At 42.8% G+C, this 11,414-nt stretch overlaps 1 protein-coding gene across 1 annotated transcript in view; it reads right to left on the reverse strand.

Annotated features, from left to right (window-relative positions):
- Positions 1-10,441: 10,441 nt before the first annotated feature.
- LOC112120524 (leucine-rich repeat-containing protein 42) overlaps positions 10,442-11,414 on the reverse strand; it is a 12,409-nt gene continuing 11,436 nt past the window's right edge. Inside the window, exon 8 of the mRNA XM_026651807.2 lies at positions 10,442-10,954. Within this exon, the coding sequence (XP_026507592.1) occupies positions 10,695-10,954 (260 nt within the window). The 3' untranslated portion in view covers positions 10,442-10,694. The remainder of the gene's footprint in view (positions 10,955-11,414) is intronic.

Genomic DNA, 11,414 nt, shown 5'->3' on the forward strand with positions numbered 1-11,414 from the left:
AGTGCCAAGAGGTAGCTACGCCCCCCAGGGCATGGTCTGCATTCTCACCTGCGAGCCTTCTCCTCCTGCTGCTTTAATGCCCTGGGTTGAAGCTTTTGTCTGAAAATGACATGGCCTAGTGGTTTCCTGACTACCATGCAACAGCACTGAAAAGAGGAGGAGTACTGTATAACAGACTCAGCACAGGACTGGAAGCCAGGAATCGCACAGTTCTAATCCTGTGTCTCTTGCTGACTCACTGTGTGATCATGGGCAAGTCGTTCACCTTGCTAGGTCTTGGTTTCCCCATCTGTAAAATGGGGATAATACTGCTCTACCTCCCAGGGTGTGGTGATGGTTAACTAGTTACCACCTGTAAAGTACTTTGATGATACAAAGTGCTAGCTATGGGTTGAGGTTGTGATTGTTGAGTTGTATATGCAAGTCTGCAGGGAGAGGAGGGAAATTACAGTAGACAGGGACTCTGTTTTTCTTTCCTTTTTAGGGAAAAAAACGACAAATACAGATTAAGTATCAACTAAAATAATAATGAGACCAATAGGTGACCTCACACTCTTTTTGGTTTTGATAACAACAGTCATTGCTACTTGATCACTAATCTGTTAGCATGAAAGGAAGAGAAATTCCCTGAGTCTTTTATAGCGCTCAACTATATGAAACCAGGTTGCAAACACTCATTGCTGTCTATCTATTTAAAAAAATAAATCGTGGTAAATATCCCCTGAAATTAAATTGGGTTTACTTCTTTTTTGCAGAACTATTTCTGATGTGAAAATGAGGGGAAATTTTAAAATAAGGCTTTTAAAATAAGTGATATTAAAAATTCTACCTGTATTCTTCCATTAGTTTGTTATTGTGAGGGACAGAGACACCATTTGTTAACAGTACTGTATACGTTGTGTTGTAGTGTCCCCTTTTGTGACCGATCCTAAAGCGGTCCCTCCAGATGTATGTGTAAGACTCAGTTGCTCATCCCATGGTGAAATAGTAGTGGCTTTATAGGGGGTCAGATGGACAAGATGCAATAGTGAGCAAAGGGCCACCCCAAAATATGAGGTGAGCACAGAAACGTACATTAGAGTTGGGTAGAACAGTGTGAGCTCTGCACGTGTGCAAGTGTTACATGGGAGCCTCTCTAGCACTGACCTTTGAGTGTCCATCATCATGTCCTTTCTGTGCTTCAGCATGTAGGAGCAGGACCTCTTCACAATCCCCGAGCAGAAAACGCAATGCTCTGTGGCAGAAACCAGCTACCTAAGTGAATGACCACAGCTACCAAGCAGAACACAGAAATAGCTACAATTTCAAACAGAGGGAAAGGCAAAGAGGAGAAACCCACCTTACAAAACCACTTCTCCTGCAAAGCCATTTAGTAACAACCTACTAAAGGCTATCTATCTGTCGGGCTTCCAGAATGGTCCCTCAGGTGGAGTATTGCTTGTTTTGCCTGATTTGGATGGTCAGTTTATGATGGTAGGGATCTTATCTTCCTTTGTTTGTATGTTGCTCAGCTAATAATAGCCAGAACAGAGGCAGAAATGGAAACAAGGATTGAAGCAAGTTTGCCGTTGGGGGGTGTGGCAGAATGCTGGGCAACAGCAGCTGTGCCCACACTTTGATCATTATATCACCAATTAAATCACCTCAGGTTAAGCCTGGGGGGGCAAAGCTGTGCCTGTCTGACAGGTTAGAATGGGCTGGGGAGAGGTAAAGCACTAATTAACCCTAGGCAGTAGAACAAGACAGGAAGGAAGTGGCAGGGGGAGCCAGAGAGAGAGGGGCAGGCTGTGAGAGCCCAGGCCCAAGAGAGATCTCCTCCCTTTTCTAGCCTTGGTAGGCTGAGGAATTATACATTAATGCACTTGTAAAGGTGATGGGGGAACACTGTAAATACACCATGGGTGGTGTTTATGAGTAGAGAGTCTTCAAGCAGCCTGAGTGTGCAGAGAAAGACAGGAGCGGAGGGGACACCCTCTTACATGTGGGGACTTGTACAGATCAAGGTAAGATCCTGGACAGACAGAGAGCCTACAGGGGAGTGGCCGATGTGAAGGTTTGGCAGCCTGGATGATGGAGGAGAGCCCGCAATGGCTGGTGGAACAGCAAAAGGGAATGCAGAAGACCCTGCAAAGCTTCCACTAGTCACACCACCTGGAGAGGCAAGTGTTGCTCGCCTGGCAGGTAGACCAGCAAAAGAGCCTGTGTGACTTCATCTAAGAGCAAACCACTGTGCAGCAGCAGTTATGACAAAGGGTGGTGAGTCCCATGGCAGGAAATGGCAACTGGGTACAGGGACTGGCCTCTGTAAGATGACCCCTATGTATGACCTCAATGCATTAATGGGCACCTTTGGAAGGGTGGATATGGATGCAGGCTGAGATAGGGGAACCTGGGACCTGTGGCTATCCCCCTATTTGACTGTGGAAGCCCAGGTAGTCTACACCACTCTAAATGATGAGCAGGCCTCAGACAACAAGATGGTGAAGGCAGCCATCTTGGATTGGGTGGGCCTGTCTGCTGAAAAGTATTGACAGAAGTTCTAATTTGTGAGATGGATGTGGGAGGGGTCTGTGGCCCCAGGCATTCGCCCAAAAACTGACAGATTGGGCCATCTGATGTCCGAGACTGGACACCCAAACTGGGGGGGAGATTAGGAATGCTCCGATTTTGGTGCCTCCCCAAGAGCATACAGGTCTGGGTCAGACAGCATCAGCTAGGTACCTTAGATGAAGCAGTTAAACTGACAGAGGAGTTTGCGGAGGCAGGCTTCCCCAGGAAAGAAGGCCGATCATTTAGGGGATCAGATCAAGGGAAGAAGTGTGGGGAACCCACTGCCTGGAAGTGTGTAGAGAAGAAGAGAGACGAGCCCAGAGACACTCTGACAAGTACTTGTACATTTACCTTTTACCAAAGTGGGCAGCAGGAACACGTGTAAAGAGGCTGCCCATACATGGAAGGCAAGGTGTTTTGCCAGGTTCTGTGGTTGGGCTGGGATTCGCGGGAAGAGGAAAGAAAAGAAACTGTCTACCATTTCTGTGATGGCGGGGAGGAAGTATCAAAGGGGCCTGGTAGACACAGCTCCAGCTTGCTTTCTGTTCCAGTGGGCATTGGTTAAACCCCACTGGATGGTTCCAGGTAGTCTGAAATTAGTGTGTGTCCATAGGGATAAATAGCGCTGCCCAGCGGCAGAGGTACCCCGGAGGTCCATGGGAGGCTCACTTGGAAACAGGTAGGGGTAGTAGATAGCTTACAACTCCCTATTGTGTTGGGCACCAACTGGAGGCCCTTCTTTTTGGGAAGACAAGCTGGCATTGGGGGCCCCAGGTAGGGAAATGCCTCTTGACAAGAAGATACAAGCCAAGACAAGAGAGTTTCCCTAGAGACTGAGGGGGACAGGAAGGAAAACAAGGTGGAAAGTGTAGACACTACTAGACGAGAGAATGCAAGCCAAGACATAAGGGGAGACCCCTGAGACACTGAAGGGGAGGGAATGGAAAATAAGGACAAAACCCTAGCTCATTAATGTGGGTTGGGTAGCCCTTGGAACCACCCAACAGGTGCACCAAGGGGAAAAAAGCTCAGGTATAGTTTGGCAGGATAGGAGAACCAGGGGCGGGGAGGAGAGCCCACTGGCCCCACCACAAGACTGAAGGGGTGAGAGTAGGACAAGGGGCACTCTGGAGGGCCAATGGTGTGAGGACCTGTGAGCCAAAACAGTGGGTGGAGGTTGCCCCCACAATTCTAAGTGTGTTTTCTGCCAGTGGAACAGGGCAGACCCTATAAGGAGGGCCTGGATAATCATCCTGAACACAGAGGAAGAACCCCACAAGGAAGCCCTTCTGGTAAGGGAGGGAGAGTGTGGAGTAAGAAAAATCTTTGTCAGGTGAGCGGGGGAGGTGTGGGACACAGTGCTGGGCAACAGTGACAGTACCTGCACTTGGATCACCAATTAAATTGCCCCAGAGTAAAACTGGGTGATGAAACTGTGCCTAATTGACAGATTAGAATGGGTCGGACTTGGAGATAGTTAAAACACTAATTAACACATTAGCTCAGGGAGTAGAACAAGATGCAGGAAGGAAGTGGGCAAGGAGGGGGAGGGAGAGAGCACCAGAGCCCAGAGAGAGCTCCTCCCTCTACTGTCCCAGGCCTAAGAGGATGAGGAATTATATGTTGTTGTAGATAAGGGGGTGGGGAGTGAATGCTTGTAAACCCCACGTGTGGTTTATTTACAGAGTCTAAGCAGTCTGTATACACCGAGCAAGACGGAAGCAGGGGGGGTACCCTGTGACAGAGGGCAAGTGGGGTCCTTTCTTCCTCCTATAATCTGTTACTGCCAATGTAAGCTTTGTGATAGGATTTAAAGTATGTTTAATCTCTTAGAAGGATATAGTTGTGGAGTGGCAGTTTTCTACTCTAAGGGCAACCACAGGATTAGGCTGCTACCGTATGGTTTGTACCAGGAAGTATCAAAGTGAGAAAATAAAAACTGTTCAGTAGCAGCCCTTGGAGAAGTGGGCCACAGAAAATCAGGTGTCCCATATGTTTCGCTGTGTGGATGTTAAGTGACACAGAACCCATTAACTGTTCACACATCAGTGAAATAGCTGTAGTGGGCTCAGTGGTTGAGACTTTCAAAGCAGTCTGAGAAGTTTACGCAGGTGTCTTCCACTGTAATTAAAGAAAGATGCAATCCCTTTAGACTGCTTTGAAAATCTCAGCTACTGTATTCCTGATTAGGGATGTTATGCTTGAAAGAAGCACAGCTTTATAGTAAATACAATACATCTATGTTTATAAGCCAGAAATAAGCATCAGTCAGTACTTTCCCTAGTCCTACCACCACCTCAATTCCCATGTCAGTCCATTCCTTTTCTCTGTGGCCTGTGCAATCTGAAAGGATAGGTGTCCCCATGACTTGTGTAAATGGAGAATGTTGATTGTTATTTGTAGCTGGGTTACAGCAGTAGATCTGAAACAGCCTTTGTAAAATGGATTTACTGTTTTCTGACTCATACTTTTATCTCGAATGACACAGTAAAAGACTATGTAATGGAACAGCTACTATAGCAACCTTTAAAGCTGTATTTGGTAACCTATCCCTGCAGAGACGTAAAACCAAGCTATAATGGATGGCTTCCTTTCCCCGTTTGTAGAAAATGCTGCAGTGTATTTAGTGCCCCAGCTAAGAGGAGACATGCTTAGAAAGCATTAGTTGCATAAGTAAATATTTTCACTTCAGAGCTTAAGAATTCCAGTCCAAGATCAAAACATTAATGAGAGATTCCTAGCTGTTTGAATACTAATGGCAGATTAATAGGATTTGAAATACAGGTCATGCTCAGTAGTTTTGACTTGAAAATCACCCTAATTTAACACTTCAGTAAAGCTAATATTGGGTTGGTAAATTAAGCCTGTTTTGTTTTAATCATTATAATTATCGTTTGTGTTCCTCATATTAAACAAGGGAGTGTTCTGTGGCAATCTATAGGGAATAATGTTTGCACACTTCTTAAGAGGAGGATGTGGAGATAACACTGCTGACCTTTCTGTTCTGCATCTGAGCTCAGTTCAGCTTCCTTTGAATTCAACGGAATCTTGTTGACTTCAGTGGAAGTTGGATCAGGTCCTAGTTGGGTTCTAAAGTCCTAGGCTGTTTGCTTATGTATGCTTATGTTATGCTTTGTGACAGCTTGAAGGTGCCCATAATGAAAAGTGTTTCACGTAAGGTTTCATGCATTTTTTCCCAATGTCATACGTACAAGTGAGCTGCACCTAAAATGTGCTGCATCCCAGGGAGCATTCCAGGAAATAGAAAGGCAGCATATTTTTAAAAGATAAAAATGGCTTATCACACAATACATTATTAGCCTGTGGAACACATTGCCACAAGATACTGCAGAGGCCAAGAGTTTAGCCTGTTTCAAAAAATGGGTTGTCACTTATATGGATGACACATAAACCCTGATGTTACAGGGCATAAACCAGTCACTAACTAAAGGGAGCTAGGAAGACTTACCCTGTAACTATCTACTACAGGGTTTCTTGTACCTTCTTCTAAGTGTCTGATACTGGCCACTGTTAGAAACAGGATCCTGGCCTTGAGGGACCACTGTTTTGATCTTTCTGGGCAATTTTTATGCTCTTATACTACTTATTCAGTATTTTTACAACACCTAAAAGTGTTCTAGGTATTTTATAGAACAAATAAGAACCAAGTGCATTATTTTAGACATGATGCCAAACTCGGGCATCATAATCAGTAGACCGGGAGCGGGCTGGGAAAGGATAGGGTTTACAGCAGTAAGCCTAACCAGGTAACTAGCTTTTAAGCATATATATTTCTAGATGGCTCTTTAAGTATTTCTTCATTATAGACTTGTTTCTTGTGAGCATCGTGGAAGAAGTATATCTTGAGGTATATGACAAAAAAGAGACTAAAGGGTGGATGGACTAGAGTTGGAGGGCGTGTCACAGATAGGAGGAGAGGGGTGGAATTCTGATTTTTGACATATGTTGCTCCCTGAGAACAACCTCATGTAACAATACAAAAGCAGCATAGCACCCTTGCATATATCATTCAAGTTCTCACTAGGCTACACTGTCTGCACAGAGTGCTAACACAAGGCAGTGTATGGAATTTAGCTTTGCTAACAATTCTGGAGTAAATTATGCCTCAGGAAAATATTTTTTTCTTCCAATCTGTGTGTGGAAACAAGGGATGGTGGGTGGCTAACACTATTGCTCAGGTAGACTGCAGAGGGAGGGGAAAAAAGTAGGAGTTTCAGAAAGAAGAGGATATAGAGCAGTGGCTCTGAACCTTTCCAGACTACTGTACCCCTTTCAGGAGTCTGATTTGTCTTATGTGCCCCCAAGTTACACCTCACTTAAACTATTGCTTACAAAATCAGACATAAAAATACAAATGTGCCATAGCACACTAGTACTGAAAAATGGCTTACTTTCTCATTTTTACCAATAACTCTAAAATCAATTGGAATATAAATATTGTACTTACATTTCAGTGTATAGTATATACAGCAGTAAAATCAAGTTTGTATGAAACTCTAATTTGTACTGACTTCACTGGTGCTTTTTATGTAGCCTGGTGTAAAACTAGGCAAACATCTAGATGAGTTGATATACCCCCAGAAGACCTCTGTGTACTCACAGAGGTACACGTACCTTTGGTTGAGAACCATTGATATAGAGAATATAGGAAGATGTGACAATAATAGTACCAGAAATTATTTCAGTCAATGCAGCGGGCAGCCAACTATCACCAAAGAATAACGCACATCAGTATAGAATGTTTCAAGCCCAGAGAACTCTATAATCTTGAACTGACCAGAATTATATATGTAGTTTATTCATGCACTGGTGAAGAGGAGCAGTTTTTTAGCAGTGCAAAACAATTACCCCACAACAGTTTAGAATATGAAATGACCCTAAATATATTATCACACTCGTTTTAATTCTTCCAAGAATTTGTATATTAGCAGGATTGGCTTTGGGGGTTTATTTGGGTGGCTTTAGAACAGTGTTCCTCAACCTTTTTGATACCTGGAAACAGCTTGCTGCCTTCCTAAACTGTCAGGGAGATCTCAGGGACCAGCACCTGTCCACAGACGGGTTGTTGCGAAACACTGCTTTAGTCCACAAGAGCTGAGGTAATATTAATGGGGGAAGTTTTTGGTCTTAACTGTAGAGACAGATCGTTGTTTACATTATTAGTGGATGTAGCATATAGCAATTTAACATGTAGACCTGTGCTGTGCAGTCATTTTTAAGAGTGAATTTAGCTTTCATGAAGGATATACCAGAATGTAGTTTCTTATAGAGGGATAAGAGAGAAGACCAGAAGGCTGAGTAACTTTTCCCAGTGAGAGGACTCTGAACTTCATCATATAGTACTGTCTACTTGTATTCAGGGGGAGTTTACCTAACCAATAACTACATCGCTTCTCCTCAGTTTCATCAGTAGTTGGCAGTGTACCAGAATTAGTGGGGTATACAGAGGTTCCTTGATGGTCAGATATCAATATCCATAGATCAAACACAGGAGTTAGCTTTACACTATGCTTACATCTGGATGCTCGTTTCCTCAAATATTTTTAACATTCCCAATAAAGAAACCTAAATAACTAGATGTACAGATGTCCCTTAAGATGACTAAATATGACAATGAGGACATGTGTATCAGAATGGGAATTAGTATGTTACCTGCAGGGTCAACCCAAAGAGAGTAGGAGGCTAAAGCATCACTCCCTAAACTACAAGGTTGTGTCTACACTAGCCAACTCCAAAACTCTAACTCGTCACCCCTGAAAGCCATAGTAGGATTAGATGACAGTGGTAAAAAACTTGAACTCCATCTACTTTGATTTCCACTGCTGGTGAGTTACAGCCATGACATCTGTTAGTCCCAAAGAAGAGCATAAGTGCCAGGATGAGAAGAGAAGGGTTAGTGACCGATGTTGAGGCTGGGAACGTAAGAGGTACATAGTGCCTTGAAGCCTTTATTTTAAAAAGAGAATTTAGCTGTTATCTTTAAAAACAACCCTGTGGTTTGTTTGTTTTTTGGTCAGACTTCACTCTACATGACCATGACAAATCTAAGTATAAGACTTTGTCTGTCTTCCATCGTATCATGCACATAGTTTCATCTGTTAGATCCTTGACCTAAGTGCAGGGGGGTGCACAGAATTTGGAGGCTTAGAAGGGGGAAAAACCCTCCATGTCCAGTACTACCCTGTTCCAGCTTTGCCTCTGTAAACGGTTGGGAATAGTCATTAAAAGGGAGCAAGTAGTCTCAGGGCATTTATAAAGAAGCCAACATTGGCTTTAGGACCCAAGGCCAATTTCATGGGCTCCTTGGTGGTGAGGAAGCAGGTGCTTTTGGTGGTTCCAGGCATTGTCTTTCTGAGAACAAGGCAGGATGGTAAATGTTGTCCAACATGGCAGCCACTGTTAGTATCCCTAGTTTCTGGCAACATGTGATGGAGAAAGGCATAGGAGTATAAATACTGTAGTACCTTTGCACAAGATGGAGAGACCACCTTCTTAGCATATGCACAACATGCCTCAGGGTGGCACATGACCAGGATTCATCTCTGAATTTGGTCCATTGGTTGGATCACTAGCTTCCTTGGCTTGGGCTGGGTACTGACGGGGAGTGTGACGGGAACGCTGATCCATGCCCCGCAGAGAGACCCTAAGAAAGCCAGATGGTGCTGGGACTCTCTCCTGGACGGTACGTGCATGTAAATCTACTTTGTTTTTACAATCCTTGTTTTGTAGTGACTCAAGTGCAAAATATGTCAGTAGAACAACAAACAGAATGTGGGTATACTGTATATTCCTGTCTTTTTAGCAGGTTGAAATAAAGACCCCCAAACAAAGAAACTCTGCTTACAAATTCCAAGGATGCACTTCTTGTGTGTGTCTGGCTTGCAAACAGCTGTTTGAAAGAATTACCAGAGGGATTTCTAAGTGCTACTAGAAGAAACAAACTGAAGTAAAATTTTGGCCTTAATCATGCCACAATTTTCAGAAGTCATTAGTAATTCTGGGTGCCTCCATTTTTAGGTGCCTAACTTTAAGGTGTTAAGTTAGGCATCTACAATCACTACTGAAATTCTTAGTTTCAGTGTTTGCAGGACAGACAGACCTCAAGGTAACTAGAGTTAGGAGGTTCCACTGGACTTACGTAGAATAATTTAGAACTGTTTTAGATGCAGTAGATCAATTGAACATGTTTTCAACCCTACCCATAGCAATACTTTTCTATATAAATGTTTTTAGATAGTGATAATTACATGCTTAAACATGTTTCAATCCACAAAAGTCTCTTGACAAGTGTAAAGTGCCATTGATTGGTTTATAAAAAGAGAACAAACTCTACCATTGTAATTCAGAGAAGCAGAGTAAAACAGAGTTTAATCTTGAAACTCCCCAAACTGCAATGTTTTCCCCACTTCCATGTTACAATTTTGATTCCAAAGTAATTTTCTCCCGGAAATTAGCTGTTACTTAACTTCATATTTCACCCCTCCCATAAATTTATTCTCCTTTCTTTGTTAGGGTCTATCCACAGCACTTTGGGTACACCTCACACTGTAAGCTGTATGTACTACCTAGATAAGGATTAGTATAGCACCATTACAATCAAATGACACTTTACAAACAGATTAGTCAGACTCATACTTGCTTACCATAGTGATGACTTCAAACTATGACGCCCACAATGCTTTCTACTAGCAGTAGAACCTGACTAACTAGAATCTCTCAACCCAAGTAAGTTTCAAGTTCTAAACTGCTGGTAGTGTTGTGTAGAGTGCTACTGAGCAGAAGAGGCAGTCGGGCTAAGTGATAATCAGTTTCTGCCACTGGGGATGCTGTACAGAGCAAGACTTAAGGAGAACCATTTCCCTCAATGTGTTATGCATGTCACAGGCATTAGTTAAGGGTGACAACAAAATTTATTTGAAAAAATTATGTATAGAAAATATACATTAGAATGATCATCACTCCACCTCTTGGGTCTAGCACTCCCCTCTCCCAACACGAGTAGCTATAATTTGCTGCTATGCCACTGCTGTTTTAAAAAATATCAGTCTCCTTTCTCCATACACAAATTCATATTGATACTTCTAACAACTTTACCACCAGAAAAAAAGGGAAATCTGTCTACATCAATAGGTATTCAACAAGTCCCAATCTTCCATGGTCAGGCACGTGTGCTTCTGCTTTGAAGTTCGTTCTCTCTCTTGTTCAGTTAAACCTTTCTCTTTATTTTTCTTTAATTGGTGGCTAGCTGCAGCCTCCTTTTTCAATAAAGGGAAATGGCAGTTTTGTACTTTATCCTTATAGAACTGCAAGTTTTCAGAAGCTTTTGCTTTAATCTGCACCAATGTACACTTGACTGGTTCTTCTATCCTGCGTCGCTTTCCATCTACAAAAAAACCCAAAACACAGAGTTAAGCCTGCTCTCCAATGCAATATTGGCACAAAAGCTATTCATCATTTGTTAAGCCATGTTTAGTACAGCTACAAAGCCTTAATATTTAGAAATAAAATCAATTTTTCAATATTTGGCTGTATTTAATCAATACAACACATAAGATTGTTTTATATTACTCATGAATTTTTGTTGGGAGATGTGCTAATCATATTACGAAGGGAGGATTTTGTGCTTAACTTAATCACTTTATACAAAGGCAGATGACCAAGCTGAAAATGACCTGGGTCACCAGATTCCAGCTGCCTCAAGAACTAACCCAAAACCCACTGAGGCCAACAGACTCCCATTGGTTTCAACGCGCTTAAGCTGTCAGTGAATTGGATTTACCTATGTCATATTGCATCAGATGAAAAAAATCTATTCACTAAAAGCAAGGTCAATCACTTTTTAG

This window comes from Terrapene carolina, unplaced genomic scaffold, assembly GCF_002925995.2.
Source record: "Terrapene carolina triunguis isolate 2854851 unplaced genomic scaffold, T_m_triunguis-2.0 Scaffold103, whole genome shotgun sequence".
NCBI classification, from domain to species: domain Eukaryota; kingdom Metazoa; phylum Chordata; order Testudines; family Emydidae; genus Terrapene; species Terrapene triunguis.